The 25,396-nt window shown below is 40.0% G+C and overlaps 1 protein-coding gene across 3 annotated transcripts in view; it reads left to right on the top strand.

The window, feature by feature from the left end:
• IMPG1 (interphotoreceptor matrix proteoglycan 1) overlaps positions 1-25,396 on the top strand; it is a 132,905-nt gene that overhangs the window by 30,855 nt on the left and 76,654 nt on the right. For all 3 annotated transcript variants that reach the window (XM_040473994.1, XM_040473993.1, XM_040473992.1), the window contains 6 exons: positions 4,119-4,285; positions 4,553-4,581; positions 9,506-9,570; positions 10,419-10,498; positions 16,137-16,289; positions 22,025-22,083. In XM_040473994.1, coding sequence (XP_040329928.1) covers positions 4,119-4,285; positions 4,553-4,581; positions 9,506-9,570; positions 10,419-10,498; positions 16,137-16,289; positions 22,025-22,083 — 553 coding nt within the window. The remainder of the gene's footprint in view (positions 1-4,118; positions 4,286-4,552; positions 4,582-9,505; positions 9,571-10,418; positions 10,499-16,136; positions 16,290-22,024; positions 22,084-25,396) is intronic.

Below are 25,396 nucleotides of genomic sequence, written 5' to 3'. Positions count from 1 at the left end.
ATTTTCTACATGTCCTCTGCAAATAGTGAAAGTTTTACTTCTTCCTTGCCAATTGGGATGCCTTTTATTTATTTTTATTGTCTGGTTGCTGAGGCTAGGACTTCCAGTACTATGTTAAATAACAGTGATGAGAGTCAACATCCCTGTCTTGTTCCTGACCAAGGAGGAAAAGCTGTCAGTTTTTCCCTATTGAGGATTATACTAACTGTGGTCCTTTCATGTATGGCCTTTATGATGTTAATGTATGTTCCCTCTATCCGTACTTTATTGAGGGTTTTTATCAAGAATAGATGCTGTATTTTGCCAAATGCTTTTTCTGTATCTATTGAGAGGATCATATGTATTTATTAATGTGGTGTATCACATTGATTGATTTGCAAATATTGAACCACCTTTGTAACCAAGGAATAAATCCCACTTGATTGTGGTGAATGTTTCTTTTAATGTACTGTTGAATTTGATTTGCTAATATTTTATTGACAATTTTTGCATCCGTGTTCATTGGGGATAGTGACCTGTAGATCTTTTTTTTAGTGGGGTCTTTGTCTGGTTTTGGAATTAAGGTAATGCTGACCTTGTAGAATGAGTTGGGAATTTTTCCTTCCATTTCTGTTTTTTGGAACAGTTTGAAAAGAACTAACTCTTCTTTAAATGTTTGATAGAACTCTCCTGGGAAGCTCTCTAGCCCTGGACTTCTGTTTGTTGGGAGATTTTTGATTACTGACTCCATTTCTTTGCTGGTTATTGGTCTTTTCAAGTTTTCTATTTCTTCCTGTTTCAGTTTTAGTAGTTCACATGTTTCTAGGAATTTGTCCATTTCTTCCAGATTGCCCAATTTGTTGGCATATAATTTTTTATAATATTCTCTTATAGCTTTTTATATTTTTGTGGTGTTGACTGTGATCTCTCCTCTCCGGGAAATAATTCCTTAAACAGCTTCAGGTATTTGTGCTTCGAGTAGAAAGTTCTCTCAGAGCCTTTGTGAAAAGTGGATTTTAAGGGGGTGGGGGTCTTGTGTGTCCCTGAAGTAGGAGAAAGGGCAGCAGAGAAAGGAGCAGAGCTAGGAAGATACAGGCACCAAAAACAAACCTTAAACTGGACTGAAATAAAAGGAAGACTTAATCTGAGACCAAAAGCAACATGCCCGCAGACATGTCAGACTAGTAAATAGAAGGATTATCATATTATGTTCTTCCAGATGTTCCACACACAGATATTATCAGTGAAATTCACCAACACTAAGACCCGAAAGGCAGCGCTAGTTGATTTTATATACATGGAAATCCTCTATCTCTGGCAATTAAATGTGTTTTGAACTAAACTAGCAGGTGCATTGGGTAGAGATGGAAGGTCAGTGTAACACCTCCAAAAGAGAGTGTGGAGTAAACAGATGAGAAGGGTAGCAAGGACAACTGGTTTGCTTGGACTGGACACACAACTCTTAAGGTTTGGGCAAGTCTCAAAATATTCAAGTGTCGTTTCCTTTTTGCGTGATATGTAGACTCTTGAGTAGAGGTGAAGATCAAAAGACTGCATGATGGCTGGTATTTGGAGAGGCATTACAACCCTCCAATCCTTGCCTGACAGGAGAGAGAGATAACATTCACAAACGTGGGTTCTTCTGGTGAGGCTATTGGCTTGCTCTCCAGGTGTGCTGACCCCTGTCACTTCCCCAGATGTGGAAAACTCAATGACACATTTGGGTTGGTGGGGACAGCACCCACTCCTGGCTTTGTGGGTTCTGGTGAGGTTGCTGCTGGTAGATGATCTGAGCTTCTTTTGGTCAGGAATTCTCTTTGCCTGTTAAAACAGAAAGTTAAGAAAACTCCAGACATATAAAAATGGGGAGTGAAGGGAAATAAAGCATAGGAGTAAGAGTTTCCAAACTGGTCTTCTCTCACTGTGTTCCTTCCCCCCAGTCCCTTCTCTCAGCAGGCAGGCAGTTTCTTTAGAAAGTCAGATGATGTCAGCTTCTGCCCTAAAGCTTCCAATTGCTTCCCATTCCTACTGAAGTAAAATCAACATATTATAGTTGCTTATGAAAGATGTCATCTAACTATTTACTTCACTTAATCCTGTAAAATAATTTTTAAATGATGCACCTCTTTACATGGGTTTCAGTTAACATCCAAAGCTTTTCATTGTAAGTTTAAATAATTGGATAAGATGTAACTTTTGATGAGTTGTAAGTATCGATACTGAAAATAAAACAAAAACGAGAATTTTTATGCATCCAGTAGAATCTACCATAGCCACTCAATTGTTACCATCAAAGACTCAACAAGTACATGCCTTCATGTACTCTTCTTAACAGTAGGAAATGCAACGTGGATCCTTTTTCTCCACACACCTACATTTCTACTCCACTCCCCACTTCAGTCTTATCTTAATGTAATTTATTTTATGCTTGAAAGTCTGTCATTGGCTACTCTAACATACTTCTCAGTAACAAAAATATGTATATAAATTTAAATTACAGATTTTAGTTTTTCCTATTACTGTAGGCTTTATGTTTCCAAAGAAATTTATTTTGGATTCAATTGCATTTATAATTACTCTTAATATATAATTGATTAAAACAAATAGATACAAACTTTTAAGGCCTTTTTTTAAATTTATTTATTTGAGAGAAAGAGAAAGAGAGAGAGAGAGAGAGAGAGAGAGAGAGAGAGAGAGACCATGATCAGGGAAGGGGAAAAGAGAGAGGGAGAGAGAGAATCCCAAGCAGGCTCCATGCCATCAGCACAGAGCCTGATGCAGGGCTTGATCTCACAAACCACGGAATCATGACCTGAGCCAAAACCAAGAGTTGGACACTTAACTGACTGAGCCACCCAGGTGCCCCCAAATAGATACAAATTTAACAAAAAATTTTAAGTAAATTTATATTGGCAGATATAAGATCAGATATAGGTTTTTGTGAGTACTAATGTTTATAAATACAAAATTAGGGGAATGTTTATAAATACAAAGACTTGGGGAAGAGGCCAGTTTAAATGAAGGGCCTATAGCTAAAGCTTCATTAGCTTCAGCCTCTGTTTAGATGGAGTTACTTTGGTGTTGTTCCTCTATTAGTTCGTGTACCATTACTTATTATTCATATTATGTGTTGCTAAAATGAGACGGGATTTAGGATCAATTTTATCTCTATTCTTTTCCTTGGTTTCACTTAAATGCAGAGAAAACTTGTTACGTAAAATAAGTAGATAGAAATAGATGGAGTTTTGTTATAGTAATATCTTTATTCTTTAAGTTCCTTTAGCATTATATGCTAATAATCACATCATGATCTGTCATTTTTAATGGCTTGTCAGCTGTCAACTCCATTAGGACTTGTAATGTGTTGAAAGCAAAGAATCAGAAACCACCCTGTTGCAAAAACATGTTCAGCTCAGTTCACTTGCTTTCTTAATCTCAACACTATTATTTCATGTCGTCCCTTTGTGTGATGACCGAGAGGCACTGTGCCACAGTAAGTTAGGGATGGATGAATGGGGGAGGATGTTGACCAAAGGGAAAAGGAAAGGTGTATCTTTAGGCAGACCGGCTTTAGGAGAGCATGATAGGAAAAAATGAGACCTAGAAATTGATTCTCTTTAAATTGTTTGTGTGTCTGTTTACCCCTTGGAAAGTCTTTAAATATAGCCAGGTACCTTTGCCCCAGTTTGGAAGTTACTGGTCCACAAAGCCCTATGCCATCCCTGCTCCCTTCACCACATCTTTCTGTCTTCATCTTCCTTTACTCTTATCCTTGCTCTGGCCACACTGCTCTCTTTGCTGTTCTTTCAATGCTCAGAGCATTCTCTAGCCTTGAGGCCTTCTCCAAACTGCTCAGAAGTCACCTTTATAGTGAGGCCTTCCTCAGCTGTCCTATTTTAAACTACAACCTACATACGTACTGTATTCCCTATCTTCCTTCTTTTATTTTTCTCCATAACATATATAGGGGCTCAATAAATATTTGTTAAATGACTTGATTTCTATGGCCTATAAATTAGCATATCCACGTAAGCCATGAAAGAATATTCCATGTTCTAAAATTATGCTTGGGCTGGGAAACAAGGATCATCTTAGGATGTGGCCATTTTCTACTCCTAATGAATGGTACTGCATTGCAGTGTGTCAGGAAGCAGTGTGGGAAGCATATCGGATCTTTCTGGACCGCATCCCTGACCCAGGGGAATACCAGAACTGGGTCAGCATCTGCCAGCAGGAGACCTTCTGCCTCTTTGACATTGGAAAAAATTTCAGCAACTCCCAGGAGCACCTAGATCTTCTTCAGCAGGTGAGCCTAAACGCTGTACATTTGGAACACGGCCTGGATAGCTCCCAGTCCTCCAGCCCCCGCCCCTTTTGAATTGGCTTCCTGCATAAAGATTAGTTGAAGAAATGCTTAGAGATACCTGATAAGGCCAACAATAATTTTATTCTTGCAAAATAACATTATACAGCCTGGTTGAAATGAAGTTAAAGGGAAAAGGGAATGAAAATAGACTTTAGCTCTTCAGTTGACATTTTTCTCCTGGTAAAATTACTTTTTATCTTTCTGCAGAGAATAAAACAGAGACACTTCCCTGAGAGGTAAGTACCCAAAATAGAATGCTGCATGCTCTTGACTTTTGAAAGATCATATAATGGAGACTGAGCTATGATATTATGTCAGCCACTGAGGTCTGTGTAGGTTATTTTGACAGAAAATTATGCATATATTGCTCTAAAGGTAAATGAGTATCTAAAGGGGAAATGGATAGGCCCTAAAGATTGAGACAGGTGTTGGCACTATGTTTGCAGATAAAACAGATTCACTACTATGTGCTAAGTATCTAAAGTGTGTTTTCACTTAGGGGATATAGAGCAATTAAAATAGTTTGATTCTGGGGTGCCTGGGTGGCTCAGTCGGTTAAGCGTCCAGCTTCGGCCCAGGTCATGATCTCACAGTTTGTGAGTTCGAGCCCCACGTGGGGCTCTGTGCTGACAGATCGGAGCCTGGAGCCTACTTCGGATTCTGTGTCTGCGTCTCTCTCTCTGCCCCTCCCCTACTTGTGCTCCTTCTCTCTCTCTCTCTCTCTCTCTCTCTCTCTCTCTCTCTCAAAAATAAATAAATAAACATTTTAAAAAATAGTTTGATTTTTAAATTTATGATAAACTATTAGTTACATCAGGGAAATACTAACACAATCAGAGAACAACCTGAATTTTGAAGTCTTATTTGGTATTCTGTAAAGCGTTAGTATTTCTCAAACTAAATTACTGAAGCACTCACTAAGCTATACTCTCAACAAGAACTGAATATCAAATAAGAAAATCAAAATTTTTTAAAAGGCAAGGAAAAGTACATTAGTAAAATGATTAAAGAAAAGAGACAAACTCTAAACACAAATTACATACATTTTATAACATTTAGAAATCTAAATCTGAAGATAATACTAAGAGAGACACAAATTTTGCTGTATAAATTACTGACAATTCTTTATAATGCTTTTCACATTTGTTCCTTCATTTCTATTCCCTTTGCCAACAACCTCTTCCAGGACCTTACTAATTTACACTGTGAAAAATGTCAAATCTGATCTCCCTAATGGATTTCCCTGCCTCTAACCTCTTCCCCTCTTTAACTTGCATAACGGCTGCTGGATTAATAAGTCTGAAAAATTCCTTTTCTTACACTGAGGCCTGTTCAATGACTTTCAAAAGATTCCCACACCTTCCTCTTACCCTTCTGAATATCCTCTGCCCACCGATCCCCCTCATGCTCTGTGTACAGAAAGCTGAGTGGAGAGGCTGGAATCACTGACATCACTTGCCTTGACTCCTCAGTGGGAATAGTCGGTGGGGAGCAGGAGATCAGAGGGTGAGGACAGAATGAGGTGAGTGAATTTATCACCTCCCCTCAACCACCAACCTGCAAAGTTTTCAAGGGCTATTAGCCTCCTTCAACTTCATCTCAGCTCCTGTCAGGCAGCCTTTCCAAGGAGCCTTCTCTGTCTCTGTCATGGTAACCGCTCCATCTTCTCACCCCTCCTGGGCTAGGGGTGTTTTGAGCATCCCACTGTTACCAGCCCTGGTATGGCACTTGGCCTTATGATTACTCTTATGCTCTTCCCACAACTTAGCAAGTAATCCTTTTTTTTTTTTTTTAATTTCTTTAATGCTTATTTTTGAGAGACAGACAGAGCATGAGCGGGGGAGGGGCAGAGAGAGAGAGAGACACAGAATCCGAAGCAGGCTCCAGGCTCTGAGCTGTCAGCACAGAGCCCGACACGGGACTCAAACCCTGGAGTAACGAGATCATGACCTGAGCCGGAGTCGGACGCTTAACCAACTGAAAGCCACCTAGGCAGCCTGCAAGTAATCCTTTTTTAAATTTTGTTCAAATTACCCCACAATGAGTGAGCCATCTGTTTCCTGCCAGGACCTTCACGGAAACAGAGTCCAAACTAATCAATTGAGGCATTTCAACCCCTGACCTTTCCAACTTTGCCTCCATTACCTATGATCCCACTGCTGCTACCATGCCCTTCCTCACTGCATACAGACCATACCCTACTCATGCTGGATTCTGGCCCCTAGCCTTTCCCTCTTGCCCGGAAGATCCTGCCTTTTCCACATTACCTATCCAAATCCTACTCTCCTTTCAAGCTCTTAGTGGATTCCTCCATGGACCCCATGATGTCTTAACAGCCTATTTGAGCCTGCAGCAATATCTCCCTGCTTTGAATTTTGCACTGTTTTTGGCACTTACATTTTTTTAATGTTTATTTATTTTTGAGAGAGAAAGATACAGAGTACAAGCAGGGGAGGGGCAGAGAGAGAGGGAGATGCAGAATCTGTAGCAGACTCCAGGCTCTTAACTGTCAGGACGGAGCCTGACGCAGGACTCAAACCCGTGGAATCATGAGATCATGACCTGAGCCGAAGTCAGACGCTTAACCAACTGAGCACCCAGGCACCCCTTGGCACCTACATTTTTATTTAACACTTCCTTGCTTTACTCTATTTTCCTGTATGAGTTTGAACTCCTCAAGGGCAGGGACTGTTTTATGTCTCTCTACCCACCACCACAGACCTGAGCAAAGTCCTCATGTGTTTTGTTAATTGATATGTCTACTGAGCCATTCTTTAGAAATTTTACAAAGTTGATACCAGAAGGAATAATGTGATTGAAGAAAATCTTAGTACTAAAGTATTAACTTTGTTCACAAGACACAGAGATATTCACTCTTCTTATTTAAATATAGGATGATACTGGAGCACCTGGGTGGCTCAGTTAGTTGAGCATCTGACTCTTGGTTTCAGCTCAGATCATAATCTCACAATTTATGGGATCGAGCCCTGCATTGGGCCCTGTACTGACAGCACAGAGCCTGCTTGGGATTCTCTCTCTCCTCTCTCTTCCCCTCTCCCCACTCTCTCCCTCAAAATAAATAAACATTAAAATTTTTTTAAATAAATAAATATAGTATGATACTTACTCCTCCAATTTTCAAAAAAAGAAAAAGAAAGTAAAGCAGAGGTCATCCACCCATAAGAAAAAATACAACAGAATGTACCAAGACTTGATAGAAAAACATTAAGGGGCGCCTGGGTGGCTCAGTCGGTTAAGCGTCTGACTTCAGCTCAGGTCATGATCATGAGTTCGAGTCCCGCGTCGGGCTCTGTGCTGACAGCTCAGAGCCTGGAGCCTGTTTCAGATTCTGTGTTTCCCTCTCTCTCTGACCCTCCCCTATTCATGCTCTGTCTCTCTCTGTCTCAAAAATAAATAAACGTTAAAAAAATTTAAAAAAAAATTATAGGAAACAGCTACCCAAGACAGAAAGAGAAAGAAGTGGAATCATCCCATCCACTCCTGCATCTACCAACACTGCTAGAGAGAATTGCTAAGGAGCAAGAGACAAACATTGTACATTAGCTACGATTACCAAGTTGTTAAGAGAGGAGGCAAGCAAGCTGTTTCTTATTTTCAACCTTTCCAGGAAGACAAAACAGAAAATTTTCTCATCTGAGTGGCCCATAAATCTGCCAGTTTCAAATTACTTTAAAATAAAAGCCAGTGGAAGAATCCAATGTCCCAGCTTCCCAAATTATAGCTTTTGAGTGATGGTCTAGATTGCCATTGTTGTGGCAGAAGAATACCCAGTGGCAGAGGATAAGGAAATAACATCTGACACAGGGTCCTGCACAAAGTGGGCTGTTGACTTGTAACTAATGCAATAGCCAGCACTTTAATAACTATTCTTGGTTATTTTCTTTTTAACAGCAAGGTAAAACAAGGATACCAAAGTTATAATAGTAGGAAAGATCTTTCTATAAACAAGACCTATAAAGTGGAAAAAAAGGAAAATTGTCTAAATCACAAATGCTCTAATGTTTGATATGAAATCTTTATAAATATGATATCCATACAAACTATTTCTGAAGCACATAGCACAATACCAGCAGAGAAGAACAAGAATACCTAATTCCTAAAGAGTCTGAATTTATATTTAGCCTGTGTGCACCAATATAGTCCTCCATGTTTACATCTATTCTGACTGGTCAGAGCCATGCCAGGCCAACAGATGGTACTTTGTATACCATCCCTATTAGCACTTTGGCAGAATTGAGTATATTAGAAATATGTAGATGGTCTCATTATCTACAGCCAATCTAGATGTTTCTATAACAGCATAGCACCTATCCATTCCCTTTGGTCTTCCCATCAACATGAGCCACAGAAAATTGAATCAGATATATTGGTCAACTATGACTACATTGTACTAACATAGACACGAGCTATTAAAACCTAATAGCTAATAGTAACAAGTCTTTCAGTGAGCTTAAAAAGATATCACTACTGCTATTCCTTTCTACATAGAGTTTGCTAGAATGAGCCAACATCATATGCAGACAGCTTTATAGCCATGCCCTTGGACTTGCCCCCTTAGATATTTTCCATATGGCCACCGCATAGCCTGCAAAGCTACCCATAACTCTTGCAGGCAATGGTTGTGTCCAGAATAGGATTTAATATATCTGCACTATCCAGAAATCTCTCTCTTTCCTATTGCTATAACCACAAGACTTACTCTAGTAGATAAACTTAAGCATTCCCTGGATTTGCAGGTTTGAGGATCTGAGATTTTAGCAAGAATATTCAGTCATACATAGATCATGTCATGCAATTATCTTTGATGTTAAGGACACAGTATAAGCACAATGAGACTATAAAACATCAAGCCCAAAGACCAGTTTTGCCCACAATGAAAGTGCTCCCCAGAACCACATGAAAAATGCTTATGAGAAAGCCCTGGAGCCAAACATAGCCATTTTCAGGGGTTGTTTGAGTTTGTCTTCAATGGAAATATATTTGAAGATTACTTCTATATTGAAAAAATAGGCAAACCCAGTTTTAAAGGGTTTTCCTCTAATTTTAAGTCTATTGAGTATAGGAAAAGTAAATAAATTTCCCCTATTGTCATCAAGCTCCTTTTCACCATCTCTTTTCTCTTTCCTATTGTGCTAATAGAAAAGATGAAATCTCTACAGAGAAGACATTAGGAGCACCTGGTGAAACCCCTGTGTTTTCTCCAGGTAAGCTTAGACCTCCTCATTCACCTGTTCCTGATTATCATGAAAGAGAGGGAAGGGAAAAAATTATCATGGAAGTATATTAGTTAAAAAGCAATCCTTAATTGAAGTTGACAAAATTTATAATATGCTTTCTTAAAAATAACTGATATTGGGGCGCCTGGGTGGCGCAGTCGGTTAAGCGTCCGACTTCAGCCAGGTCACGATCTCGCGGTCCGTGAGTTCGAGCCCCGCGTCGGGCTCTGGGCTGATGGCTCAGAGCCTGGAGCCTGTTTCCGATTCTGTGTCTCCCTCTCTCTCTGCCCCTCCCCCGTTCATGCTCTGTCTCTCTCTGTCCCAAAAATAAGTAAAAAACGTTGAAAAAAAATTAAAAAAAAATAAAATAAAAATAAAATAACTGATATTTCTAAATGTATAAAATAATTTAGGTTCATTGTATAAATCTTGGAAAATTTAGAAAAGAATAAAGGTAAAGTGAAATCACCCATTATCTTACAACTTGGAGACAATCATCGCCAATATTTTCAAACAAATAAATTCAAAATAAGCATCCTTTATAAAGTCACAAAAAGAAAAATTAACCAGATCTCATTGGCAAACCATTTAACTGAAACGTATCTAGAATAGCACCAAACTTGGGTCCTAGATGAGAATGGAGAATTCAACTGGGACCAAAAGTATGAGTTGTTTTTTTCTCAAGAACATATTTATGTAATCTTAAATGAGTTAAGAATGCAGCTCATATCTGTAAATTCCAGAATTACAGAAAGAGTATATGAAATTTTGACTTTGTTCTTATGTAAACTTCTCCAATCTCATTCTGTGCCCGTAATTTTTTTTAATTTCCACAGATGTCTCCAGTGTCTCGCTTGGACCCTTCCCTCTCACTCTTGGTGACACATTCCTCAATGACACCATCATGCCTACAACAGTAAGAAGTTCTGAGAGTCAATCTAGCTCTTCACATGTCTGTTTTTGTTTTATTGGTAAAACAAGAAAAGAGAATGGACGAACTGGCCATTCCATATTATTAGTGCTGCATTTTTATCACGCCAAGTAAGAGTCAGTGACTTTGTTCTATTCAGTATTCTCACTTCTTCTAGGGACTGAGGGGAAAAACCAGATTGAAACCTAGAATAAGTTGAGAGGAATTATAAAAAGCAACGTAGTTATAAACTCCAGGAGGGTAGGGGCCCTTTTCTCCCCAGTACCTAGCAGAACTGCATATATAGCAAGTACTCCCCAAGCATTAGAATAAATGAATGGGTAAACCTATCAGTCAATCAATCATCCAATCAGTCAAGCTCCTTCACCAAAGGGTAATCTCATGCTGACACTAAGGGTAGAAGTTTTGCTTCCAGGCATGGCCAGCATAAATGGGTCAGATAAATATCAAAATGGTTGAAATCCTGCATGTTAAATGGGGAAAAGTAAATGGTATTCACAGGCAAAGAGAAGCACTGGCCACTGTTCTCTTTGTGTGAAAGGAATGCAGGAGGAGAGGATATGTTACAGAATTAATTGTTGGTTGTCAGAAAGGGGGACATTTTTTAAAAAAAAATTTAGTGTTTTATTTATTTTTGAGACAGAGACAGAGCACCAGTGGAGGAGGGGTAGAGAGAGAGAGACATAGAATCCAAAGCAGGCACCAGGCTCAGAGCTGTCAGCACAGAGCCTGACATGGAGCTCGACCCCGCAAACCATGGGATCATTACCTGAGCCAGAGTCTGATGCTCAACCAAATGAGCCACCCAGGTGTCCCAGAAAAGGGGGACATTTTAATCACTTCAAAATCTTTGAGCCAGACACTTGATGTTGAAGCCAGGAAACACTGCCCTCTTTCCCCAGGAGTGTCAGCATCATGGCAGCACACTGTGGGCAGCAAGTTCAGCAGGGGGCAGTCCAGGGGTGACACATACTTCCCTGTGGTCTGAGAAACTTTGCTGGCCCTTACCTCCCTGTGAACCTCTCTGCAAGGTCAAAGCCCAGACAGTGAGGGCAAGAAGTTCAGTCTCACCAGCTCTACATGAAAATTCAGGGATGAGAACCCTGCTGGCCTGTAGGCCAGATGGCTGCAGATTTGCTGGAACTATTGCTCTAAACAAAGAATTAAATTGTTCCATTTTTCTCCAAAATACTATTCCATGAACAGTGAAAAGTGCTGTTGAAAAAAATTATTGAGATTAAATATATTCACTATAAAATTTCAAAGACAACTCTAGTTCACTGTCTCTTTTCTTGTATTACTTATGTCTCATATTCTTCAAAATCTAATATATGTCTCCCTTTCTGCAGTAAATATCCCCTGAACATTTCATTTTATATTCATCAAATCCTCCTCTTACCTTTTTTACCACCCACATCTATCACTCATTCTTTGGCTCAGCAAACATTTTACTAAAATCCTCTGATGTGCCAGGCATTGGGGTATGTACCAAAGATTCTAAGATGAATAAGACATGGTTCCTGCCTTCAAGAAATATATAATGCAAATAAGTACAACAAAATAGTGTGTACTTGAAGATGGCAGATATATAGAATGGAGCAAAATGATAAGCCAGGACAGGTTGCAAAGGATGTGACTGCTAATCATGTATATTCACAGAGAGTTTTGTGCATAAATGACCACATTATTTTTTTTACTTTGGGAGAGTTAACAAACTATGAGAATCATACTGGATTCGAGGAGATTATATGTGGGGTGACAAGATTAGCATATAAAAAGACTAGGTGGGTATGACATAGGTACTAAATGAGAAATTCAGATATTATTCACTGCTCCAAGAGATTAGAAAGAGGCAAAGGTTTCTACCCTAAATAATCAGAGGAAATATTATGTTAAATGAACCATAGGGTATTAGTAAGAAGTAAAAAAAATGTGTGTATGTGGTGTGTGTGTGTGTGTGTGTGTGTGTGTCCTTATGTTTTAGTACTGGAAGTGAGCATGGGGAGCAGTGAGGAAGGTCTCTCCGGTCAGGAGACTAGCACAAGTAATGTAGTATCTCAACAACAGTTAGCAAGCTATCTGGTAGTCAGGGCAAGGAGAAATGACACAGACTAAAATTGTTTAAGCAGCAACAATTCCATTTATGACTGCACCAAAAGTAATAAGATATCTAGGGATAAAGCTAACCAAAGAGGTGAAAGATCTGTACTCTGAAAATTAAAGAATGCTGATGAAAGAAATTGAAGAAGACACAAAAATATGGAAAGACATTCCACGTTCATGGATTGGAAGAACAAATATTGTTAAAATGTTGATGCTACCCAAAGCAATTTACACATTTAATGCAATCCATATCAAAATACCACAAGCATTTTTCACAGAGCTAGAACAAACAATCCTAAAATTTATATGGAACCACAAAAGACCCCAAAGAGCCAAAACAATCTTGGAAAAGAAAAGCAAAGCTGGAGGCATCACGATACTGGACTTCAAGTTATATTAGAAAACTGTAGTAATCAAAACAGTATGGTACTGGCACAAAAATAAACACATGGATCAATATAAAACCCAGAAATAAACGCACAACTATATGGTCAATTAATTCTGACAAAGCAGGAAAGAATATCCAGTAGGAAAAGGACAGTCTCTTTAACAAATGGTGTTGGGAAAACTGGACAGCAATATGCAAAAAAAGAAACTGGACCACTTTCTTACACTATACACAAAAATAAATTCAAAATGGATTAAAGACCTAAATGTGAAACCTGAAACCATAAAAATCCTAGAAAAGAACACAGCTAGTAACCTCCTTGATATTCTGCATAACAACCTTTTTCTAGATATGTCTCCTGGCACCAGGAAAACAAAAGCAGAAATAAACTACTGGGACTACATCAAAATAAAAAGCTTCTGCACAGAAAAGAAAACAATCAACAAAGCTAAAAGGTAACCTACAGAATGGGAGAAGATATTTGCAAATGAAATAACTGATAAAGGGTTAGTATCCAAAATATGTAAAAAACTTACAAAACTTGACACCCAAAGAACAAATAATCCAATTAAAAATGAGAAGACATGAACAGACGTTTCTCCATAGAAGACATACAGATGGCCAACAGACATGTGAAAAGATGTTCATCATCACTTACTGTCAGGGAAATGCAAATCCAAACAACAATGAGATATCACCTCACACCTGTCAGAATGACTAAAATCAATAACACGAGAATCAACAGTATTGGTGAGGATGTGGAGAAAAATGAACACTCGTGCACTATTGGTGGGAATATAGACTGGTGCAGCCACTTTGGAGAACAGTACAGAGTTTCCTCAAGAAGTGAAAAATAGAACTACCATACAATCCAGTAATCACACTATTGGGTATTTACCCAAAGAATACAAAAACACTAATTCAAAGAGATACATGTACCCCTATATTTATAGCAGCATTATTTACAGTAGCCAAGATATGGAAGCAGCTCAAGTGTCCATCAGTTGATGAATGGATAACGATGTGGTTCAATGGCATATTACTCAGTCATAAAAAAGAATGAATCCTGCCATTTGCAACAACATGGATAGAGCCAGAGAATATAATGCTAAGTGAAATAAGCCAGTCAGAGAAAGACAAATACCGTATGATTTCACACTGTGGAACTTAAGAAACAAAACAAACAAAGGGAAAAAAAGACAGAGAGAGGCAAATCAAGAAAAAGACTCTTAATTATAAAGAACAAACCGATGGTTACCAGAGGGAGGTGGGTGGGGGAATAGGTTAAATAGGTGATGGGGATTAACAAGTGCAATTGTTGTGATGAGCACAGGGTGATGTATGAATCACTATACTGTACACCTGAAACTATCATAACACTGTATGTTAACTAACTGGAATTAAAAACTAAAAAAATTTAAGACATTGTACTTGGGCCCACTCAGTAGTTGAGTTAAAAAATAAATTTTAATGAAAAAATATATATAAAATAAATAAAATTGTTCAAGCAGATTGTTATCAGATTGTGGAAAGCCTTGAATGTCAGGAAAAAGAGTTTGAATTTTCATCTCATAGGTAATAAAGTATTACCGAGGATGCTGGCTGAGAGGCATGGAAAATTAATCCAGTGGCTGAGGATAAATTAGAAGACTTCTCACTAATACATCTAAAGAATTTATTTAAATATCTCATGTGAACTTAAATATGCCTAGTGAAATGGTAAACTTGTAGAGGATAATGCTATAGGCCATATTTTTCTTTTAACTTTCCACAGGTCCTAACACTGTCCTACACCCATACAGATGCTTATGTGTTATTTTGATGAATGAATCAACGAAATCTTTTTGTTAAACAAACGTCAGTAGTCTGGTGTCCTCCATGTGCCTATTAAAGTTAGAGGTTGTGTGCCTGTCCACTGCCATGGAAGAGAGGGGCTTGTGATATGAAATGAGGAGAAACTACATTGGCTACCACCCACATGAGTTTTGTCCCTCATGGCATTTTCCATTGGTTGGTCTCCTCTTTCAGCTTCCATAGCTGATGTCACTAATAAAAGACTAAGTGCATTACCAAAGACATTCAATTTTCCACAGACATGTTTTTTTACTCTTTTAAAAACCTTTCAGATTTCACAATCATCTAGGTACCCAATACTGAAAATCTGTCACACCCCAAGTTTGAAACTCAGCTCCAGGCTTGCTCTGTGCCCTGGGAGCCCATGTGAATTCAGAACAGTGAGAGACTCCTGCTTGTTCCCAGTCCAGAGGGCAAAAAGGATGACCCCTTGGCCAAATCCAGGTCCTCAGAAGAGTATTTCTATTTTTAGCCACATGCTACCAAAGGTGGCCCAAATATGCCATTCCTTCTGAGAGATATTTCAAATCCTCTCTTGACCTGACAGTGCTCACTAACTAGCTTTAATATGAAGTTTGGGCACAAATGGTCTCATTAAACCAGTCTAGACTGTTCTCTAAAGAAGATTGTATTAAATAATATCTCAGCATCACATAGGTTATATTGTATAATCCAGTCTTCATCAAAGAGCATTCATAGTTACACAAGAGTGTGGCACGATCTCAGTGATGCTCCAACAGTATATATGAATTATGTGTGTGTGTGCATGTGTGCAAATGTTTTCATGAAGAGCACAGAGTTCTAACATTACAGTGTCCTCAAGGATTCTAAATAGTTAACTCATTGGAGCTTTGGTACTTTGTCTCTCAATGAAATTCAGAGAACACTTCTAGTTAATAAGATTTTAATTCTAAAAGTACTTGAGGGGCACCTGGGTGACTCAGTCAGTTAAGTGTCTTACTTCAGCTCAGGTCATGATCTCATGGTTCATGAGTTCAAGCCCCGCGTTGGGCTCTGTTGTGACAGCTCAGAACCTGGAACCTGCTTGGGATTCTTTAATATGAAGTTTAGGTACGAATGGTCTAATGCTCTCTCTGCCCCACCCCGGCTCGTGCTATGTCTTTCTCTGTCTCTCAAAAGTAAATAAACACTAAAAAAAATTTTAAAGCACTTGAGCCTTCATTATCCACTTTTTGAGACAATATCAATATATATTATATGGTATTACCATATACTTATAGTTTATATTAATAGAAGACCTTTTATTTTCTAACTCAGGAAAGAAAAATAGAATTCACTAAGGTATACAAAGGCCCACTGGAGCAGAAGGTGGAATTGAGCATCACTCTAGCAAACCAGAGGTTCACGGCAGAGCTCGCTGACTCCCAGTCCCCACATTATCAAGAGCTGGCGGCCAAGTCTCAACTCCAGGTAAGTGAACCCACCCCACACAACCACAGCCCAAGTTATGACTCAGAATCTGGATGCCAACAGGACCTAAACCCTTCGAACTAATAGTTCCAACTTCTTGTGGCCAGGCATTCATTTTCAACCAAAACTGCTTTCATTTTAACCAAAAACTACAATGGGTCCCAAAATGTTAGGGCAAATTCATCTCTAGAAAAGTTTTCTATTCTAGCTTCTTTTTTTTTTTTTTTCCCCCTTAATGTTTATTTATTTTTGAGCGAGAAAAAAAGAGAGAGTACGAGCAGGGAAGGGGCACAGAGAGAGGGATACACGGGATCTGAAGTAGGCTCCAGGCTCCGAGCTGTCAACACAAAGCCTGAAGCAAGGCACGAACTCACGAACAGCAAGATCGTGGCCTGGGCCAAAACTAAGAGTTGGATGTTTAACTGACTGAGCCACCCAGGAGCTCCTCCAGCTTCTCTATCTTAAAAGTCACTTACATTTAGGTTTTCTTTTTAAATATTAGTAGGTCTTTAAACCTTCTTTAACAGAGAGCCACTACATCTATACATCTAAATGTATTCTATACATCTAAAATGTTCATGTAAGCACCAACTAGGGAACATGCTGGGTTGAAATATGAATTTTAATTCATATTTGTCTTACATGATATATATCCACTTTTGCAGTTTGATGTAATTTAATGACATGACACTCTTCGTGGGTGATAAGTGTAAGGCAGTAATGTTGTCCATGTCGTCCACTGAACTTCGGAGCTGTTCCAAGATATCTCTTCCATCTTGGACTCTCATCATATCTGCCTGCCTCTTCATTTCCTGCAGGATGAATCTAAGCTACTCTGCTGACCGTGGCATCTATACGCCATGATAAAAGCCCTGCCTTCCTTTCCAGCCTCATCTTCCCATCCTTCCCATCCCCCTCCTTTGCACTCTACAGAAATACAAACTGCTTACAAATCTTTTCTCACCTTTAGCCTTTCTCTGTGTTGTCTCATCTGTCTGGAATGTCCTTTCCCTGAGTTTCATTTTACAAAACTTCATCAAGGAAAGTTCTGTCTCAAACCATTCTGGATTCAGTCAGTGCCTCTCCTCTGAGCTAAAACACGGTGCCCACTGTTGCCACAACATTTATCACCCTGTCTTGAGATTGTTTCTTTACACATCTATGGCCTTTGTTGTCTCTGTTTCTCCCTCTTCACCTGCCACCCTCACTATCTTCAGGCTCTGAGTGTCCCCTTGAGGGCAGGAACTGTTTCTTTCATCTCTGAAGACTTAACCTCCTAATACAGAGCTTGGGATGCAGTTAACTACTCAGTGACCGTAGAAATGCAACTGAAAACAGAAGCATTCATAAGAAAACATAACCATGAACTTCATTTGTGGAGAGCCTGGGTGCCCAAGCATCTCACTCAGCATGGCCAGGGAACCGACAGGCCCCTACTTGTCATACTTGGAGAATTCAGTGCTTACCTCCTCTCAACTGGAGAGAAGATAAATAGGCAAAAATATTAAACCTCCAACTTCCTCCTGCATCAGCGTTCAGTCAATAAAATGTAAAGAATCATTTCTACAAACTTCAAAGAGAAAGCATCAGCATGGGGTGTTTATGAACCAGAGAAGTACTTAGACACGGATTATTAGATAGAATGAATTAAAGAATAGTCTGTTAACTTTCTATTTGTTCTTGAAATATTCTCTTCAGAAAATCTTTAGTATAGTTGGAGTATCTTCAAAATTGGATAGTTGGCCGAGATTCCAATTCAGGCAGCCTGGCACCAGAACCCCTACTCTTAACCATTATGCAGTACTTCCTATTTTTCCCAAATGAATATTTATGGGACAGGGATTTTTGCATCATCATCAAATTAACATGCCCATTCTAGACTCTGAAAAACTTATTAGCCAAATAAGAGTATGTCTTGCTGGGTCTTGTTCCAGAGACCCATCACATCAGTCCTGCGGGTTCCTCTGCACGGTCACTGGCTTCTCTGAGATGGAGCCCCTCTGGTTAGAGCATCTGTTCCCTTTCCAGGCTTCTGAGCAGTCCAGACCACCCAGCAGCTTGCCAACAGATAACCAACCCACTCCACCACCGCCCATACTTGCATTAGCAGAGCCATTCAAGCCTAATCAGGAATTAATGGACAGTGCTTTGAAGTAATTTAATTTCCACAGTAAACCTAATGAGCAATTTAATACAAATGTCAAAAGGAATGCTTAGCTGTTGTCTGAATGCTTTCTCCTGTGCAAACGCTCATGAGAACTCAATACGGCTGCCTTTTTATAGCCCCTTGAACATACATTCCAGCAGAATCAGGGAGGCCCCTGTGCATTTAGTATTATTAATAAGGTTAACTGGGCACTTAATTAGCAATTTAATAGTTAGCACTCCGTAATTGGAGGGTCCCCAGAAGATTATTTGGCAGAATTAACTGAAGGCCTTTGTCATCTCCTCCCTAGATGCCTTCTGCACCCTCCTAAGCAGAGCTGAGTCTTAATCGAACACAGACAGGTTCACAAAGAGGGCACGAGCAACAAAATTCCTCTCTGCTGGAGCCAGTGCTGTGGAGCACTCTTGGAGGGGAGGACGGCTCTCCTTGGAGATGTTCCCCACTGCCCATGCTGCAGCTGCGGGCTTCTATGGGAGCAGTTCTGTTTTGTTTGACTGTTTTCATCCATACAACAGCGCCTCTGGTATCCTGGACACGAAAGAAGGACAAGTCAGGGTCTGAATCTTCCACTCCAGAAACTGCTGCTCACACTTAAACATCTAGTCTAAGGTGTTGTTACTGGAATGGCATGACAACTGCCTTGGGGACCCAAAGCTATTTGCCACAGAAAGCCAGAGCAGACCTGAGGCATGTACACAGCTCTTTCCTACCTGTCTCGGTAACAAAGACCATCTCCTCAGACCTAAACTCCTAGTTCTCCTCTGTTAAGCCTGTGGTGGGGGTGGTCATGGAGGCACGGAAGCTTAGTACTCAGCATCCCTGCCCTTGACCCCTACAGGGACCCTCATCTTGTCCTTTCCCCTCACTGGTCTTTCAAAAACAACTGACTGAAGTCTTGCTCTGCCCCCGTCAGGCTCCAAGTTATGTGGCTACTGAGGAAGTAAAAGAAAATTGGACTACCAAGGAGCTAGTAATCAGTAGAAGATGTAGAGACTAAGTTAATCAAAAATACAATATCATCAACTCTTTGCCCACTGTGTGTCAGGCATTTATTAGTTATTCCTTATAGGAGCCTTATCATATAGGTATTGTTATCCTTTTTGGACTAAGGAGATCGTATTCAGAGAGATGAAGCAATAAACTCAAGGTCTTACAGCTAGAAAGGAACAGAACCAATATTTAAACTCAGGCCTACACAGCTACCTCAGCACCCAAAACCTAGGCTACCTTCATCGCTGCAGTTACTATATACTGAGGGAATGAAAACTAATTTTAATATTGGTGTAAGAAAATATGATTTAGCTGGTAAATCAGTCTGCTGGAAAAAGAAATCTATGACACACTTCAAAGGCCAATGTAAGTGATTTGGGGATTATCTGTGCATCACTGCCCTAGTCCTTGGCGTAGATAATATAGAATCAGCAGTAATTTTAGATACAGTGACAATGCAGCAGCATGTTGATGAGTTTAGAGAATGAAGAGATCCACTCAAGTCCATTAAACAAAACTTGCTGAGTCCCTGCTATGTGGATAATGGCCTGCTAGGTACTGGGAGGGAAGGAGATGAAGATGAATCAGACACAGTCCCTGAGCCCAAGGAGCATAATCTCAGTGAAGGAGCCATTGTGCAGCTCATAGACTGTTTTATGGGATATACTGTAACAAGTTCTAGAGCAGTAGGGAGAAGAAATCATTGAGCCTGACTTTAGGGCTCTACAAATTCTCGATAGAGAATATGCTTGAGCTGGCTTTGAAATATGGCGGTATGGGCAGTCAAGGAGCAGAAGATAGAAGTTGCATCTTGGGCTAAAAGGGGGAAAAGTCATAGAGGTCTGGAGGAAGTACATGTTGTAATTTGAGGAGAGATAGGTGTTAGTTTAGTGTCCCGAGAGGACACAATATTGGCCAAGAGGGTAATGATGACAGGAAGGGCAAATGATAAAGTGCTTGGGGAATGGAAGGTTAGAATGCGCAGGACCTTAAATGCCATTCTAAAGGAACTTATTCAATTGGCAGTGCAGCCCATCAAGGGATTTTTAGTGAAGAACAACAGATATGGAATGATTACCTTGGAAATAAAAATGTGGTCAAGGAGACATCTCTATTCCTCCTGCCCTAGCATATCCCCTCCCCCCACCAAAAAAAAAAATTTCTGCTGTCTTTCCTCACACACCCTTAGAAAACCATTTCAGCAATATAAAAAGGGAGATAGGGAAGGTATGCCTGCCATGAGAATAAGAATGTGATGGAAACAAAATGTATATGGGGTTCAAACTACCAGGAGTTAATGAATGGATGTGATGGGCACAGAGAGAAGGTATTAGGGTTGCTGGGTCTTCTGGCATGGAAGACGATAGGTGTTTATGTACCTGACTGGGATAGAGAGCGCTGGAGGAAAGGCGGATTTGGAGGGAAGAGAATAACTCTGGTTTGGATGTATGTAGTAGTGGCAAAGTTGGGATATTCACATGTAGAACTCAAAGCTATGTCTCAGGTGATCAGTGAAGCTATGGCAGAAAATGAGATCCCCAAGGGGGGGCAGAGGGGAGTGGGCACAGGGAAGGGAAGGTGGTGCCAGGTTCCTGCTCACCTCCTCAGCCTCACTTTCACCCTGCTCTCCCTTCCAAGCTTCGCTACTAATACTATCCCTTTCCCTTGGTCTCTCTTGCCTCCCAGTCCATGCGGGAGTAAGCTGGACGGAGCAGCGCCTGTCTATGTGGCAATGTGTCCCCAGAGCCTAGCACAGTGCCTGCAGTCAAACTTACTGAATAAGTGGGAGGGTGAGATAAGGAGGCTAAGCATCTTTATATTTAAAGTAGAGAGTGCAGACAAGACTAAGATGGAGTAAAGAAGACTGAGAAAGTGGTCCTTGAGATAGAAGAAGAACCAGAAAATAAGTAGGCACAGCATGGAAGAGAAATGGAAAATGCCACTGGATTTGGAGACAGCCAAGAGACAACAGCCTGGAGAAAATCCTCCCCACTGGGTGAATCCAGAGGCAGAAGCCAGACCGTAGTGGGTCAGGAATAACTGAATATAGCAATTATAAAATATTCCTATAATATGCTTCATTAGCAAGGTCAAACTAATTAGGAAAATTTATTATAAAGTCCACATAAATCTACCAGTGAATCTAACCTATGAGAGTCTGCCTGTACCATTTTTTTTAGATATAGCAGCCATTTTGACTTTAGTAACCTCTTTAACATATTTTCCAAATCATATAATTCAACTCAGAAAATATTATAGTTATTCTTTGTGTATAAATAAAAATACTGTAGCCAAAAAAGTTTCTTCCAAGTGCCACCTTAAAGTTTTTTCATATTTTATATAAAGTAACCATGAAAGCAGATCAGAACTACCCAATTGCAGCTTTTAAATAAATAGCAAAACACTTTCCTCTGGGTTTCAGAAATTACCAAGAACAAAGCGTTTGGCCTCAATCGTTGCTTCAATTTTCCATTTTCATTTATTCCCCCTAACTCATCAGAATGTTGAGACTTTTTCAGTTAGGTAACATCTGACCTGGTACACCCAGAACATTTCATAAATTTCTTTCTTTCTGCAGATGCAAAAGGTATTTAAGAAATTTCCAGGATTCAAAGAAATCCATGTGCTAGGATTTAGGTAAGTAAGAGGATCGGACTCTTCTCAATTTTTAAATTACTTTTTCCCTATCCTCTTTTAAAAGCAGTGTCATGAGGAATATAAGGTTCTTCTCCCCCCAGTTGTTTAGCCCTGTCGAATCCTGAAAACTGAATACATTTCAGATAAAGGAATTGTCTAATTAGAACATGACTCTAGGTGATTTTTTAAGGGGGTAACACAAGAGCTGTGTTCCTTCCTTCCTCCCTCGGGAGGCAGAAACACTGCTCTCTGCAGAGAGCTCATCTGCTGTCCTTGGCAATGTCATTAACGAACCTCTTAGGAAAACACCTCAGTAGAGACAGGTCAAAATAAGTAGCAATTAGTTACCTTGGTGTCTGATTTCCTGGTTCCCTATCGAATGTTAAATATCATCATCATTTAAACAAATCAGGCTGACCCTATGGAATCAGGTGAAACTAATAAAAAGAAGTATCTGTGAGGGGTAAGGGAGTTGAAGGAATAGGGTAGAAAGGGACAGAAGTGGAAGCAAGACTTCCCAGAATATACCTTTTTTTTAATGTTTTTTTTTTTTTTTTTTGAAAGATAGAGTGTGAGCATGAGAGAGGCAGAGAGAGAGGGAGGCACAGAATCCGAAGCAGGCTCCAGGCTCTGAGCTGTCAGCACAGAGCCCAACGAGAGGATCAAGCTCATGAGCGTGAGATCATGACCTGAGCTGAAGTCGGACGCTTAACCAACTGAGCCACCCAGGTGCCCCCCCCACCAGAATATACTTTTATTATCATTTTGACATCTAAACTGTAGTAATGCATTACCACACAAAAATTTCTAAATTACAATTTTCTTTTGTTTTTTTTATTTTTAAAACAAAATTTTTAATGTTTATTTATTTTTGAGTGGGGAGGGGGAGAGAGAGGGAAACACAGAATCTGAAGCAGTTTCCAGGCCCTGAGCTGTCAGCACAGAGCCTGATGCAGGGCTCGAACCCACAAACCACGAGATCATGACCTGATCCAAAGTCAGACATTCAATTGGCTGAGCCACCCAGGTGCCCCACTAAATTACAATTTTATTTTAGAAATTTTTTTTTATTTTTTTCTAAATTACAATTTTTTTTTTAATTTTTTTTTCAACATTTATTTTATTTTTGGGACAGAGAGAGACAGAGCATGAACAGGGGAGGGGCAGAGAGAGAGGGAGACACAGAATCGGAAACAGGCTCCAGGCTCTGAGCCATCAGCCCAGAGCCCGACACGGGGCTCGAACTCACGGACCGCGAGATCGTGACCTGGCTGAAGTCGGACGCTTAACCGACTGCGCCACCCAGGCGCCCCTAAATTACAATTTTAAATAAAGTAAATGAAATTGAAAAATAGTGCCATGCAGGGTCAGTTATGTTCCCACAGCTTTCCCACAAGCACACCTATATCCGTTAGCATCTCAACACTCTAATCGAGGTGGGTTCATGATTTTTGACAAGAAGTTTAGCATCCTTTTTCCTTTTTTTAAATGTTTATTTATTTTTGAGAGAGAGAGAGAGCATGCAAGCAGGGAGGGGCAGAGAGAGAGAGGGACAGAGAGAATCCCAAGGAGGCTCCGTACTGCCAGCACAGAGTCCCACATCATGCTCTATTCCATGAACCGCAAGATCATGACCTGAGCCAAAAATCAAGAGTCAGAAGCTTAATCCACTGAGCTACTCAGGTGACCCGCATCTTCTGTCTAAGTTCTCATTCAAAACATCTACTGATGGGGCCATAATAGGACATATTTTTTAATGGCCGCAGGGTATATGTGAGCCCTGGCATGACAGAATGAGATTCCCCACACCAAGGGGGATTTGTAAAGTGGGTAGAGAAGGCTTCCTCAAAGTACTTCCTGCGCCTTCACCATCTGTTGTGTTAAAGCTGTAAGTTGCCCAGAGCAAGTCTACAGACCCACAAAGAATAGCTTCCAGGCGAGCTCTACAGGTGTATTTCTCTCAAAGATATCAGGCCCCTCTGATTTGTGTGACTCCAGAGAAAGAAAATATTGAAAAGTGAAAGTTATAAAAGATGAAACCCTTAATATGTACCAAAGCAGACTCATTTTTCCTTATTTCAAGATGCTGCTCCACAATATTCCATGTGAAATCAGATGGATTAGAGGGAAATAAAAGGTGATAGTGGAATATTCTGCATAGATGGCAAGGTCTTCTGGACAAACCACTGCAGCTAAAAAGCAGATGTTGCATTTAAAGCTGAGGGAAATGATAGGAACAGTCCTTTCAAGTGGACATTATGCCCTCCTTTCAAATAAATGAAAACCTAATAATGAAAAAAAATCTATTTTAGAAGAAAATGAAAGTATTAAGGATGATGAAATTTTGCAAGATAAAGATTTTAAAGATATATCTACTGAAGCTGCATCTTTCCCATGTGTTTATCTCTGTAAGAATTTATTCTTATTTCTGCCAAAGATGTTTAGAAAATAAATTTGATCATATATTCCCAATGCTCTCCATTATGGAATGAATAGTCTCCCAGAAAACAGTTGGACCCTGAATAGTATAAAAGATATGCTTATAAGTATGGCAAGCTTTTAATCATAACTAACAATGCTCAGAATATTGTAAAGTAAACTTAGAATGAAGGAAATTGCTTCCTCATGGAGCCAGATCCCCTAAAACACTATGAGTCTCCTGGTACTGTCTTTATTTAGTTCGTTTGTACAAAACCTGATCTATAATTTCATAAGTACATTTTTTATCAGTGACCTCATTTAATTCTCCCAGACACAACTGGGAAGTTATGAGGATGTCTATGATTAACACAATTCTAAGGATGCACAGAAAAAGATCAACTTGAAATATTGCTTTATCTTGGGGCACCTGGGTGGCTCAGTCGGTTGAGCGACCGACTTCGGTTCAGGTTATGATCTCACGGTTGGTGGTTTCCAGCCCCGCGTCAGGCACTGTGCTGACAACTTAGAGCCTGAAGCCTACTTTGGATTCTGTGTCTCCCTCTGTCTCTGCCCCTACCCTGCTCGTGCTGTGTCTCTCTCTCTGTCTTTCAAAAATAATAAGTAAAAATGTTTAAAAAATTTTAAATATTGCTTTATCTTTTAAAGCAATATGGAGGGGCGCCTGGGTGGCGCAGTCGGTTAAGCGTCTGACTTCAGCCAGGTCACGATCTCGCGGTCCGTGAGTTCGAGCCCCGCATCAGGCTCTGGGCTGATGGCCCAGAGCCTGGAGCCTGTTTCGGATTCTGTGTCTCCCTCTCTCTCTGCCCCTCCCCTGTTCATGCTCTGTCTCTCTCTGTCCCAAAAATAAATAAACGTTTAAAAAAAAAAAAAA

The sequence above is a fragment of the Herpailurus yagouaroundi genome, unplaced genomic scaffold (genome assembly GCF_014898765.1).
Source record: "Herpailurus yagouaroundi ecotype Mexico unplaced genomic scaffold, PumYag 139, whole genome shotgun sequence".
NCBI classification, from domain to species: domain Eukaryota; kingdom Metazoa; phylum Chordata; class Mammalia; order Carnivora; family Felidae; genus Herpailurus; species Herpailurus yagouaroundi.
Note: the sequence above shows the minus strand (reverse complement) of the source record. Positions and strands in the feature narration are given on the sequence as shown.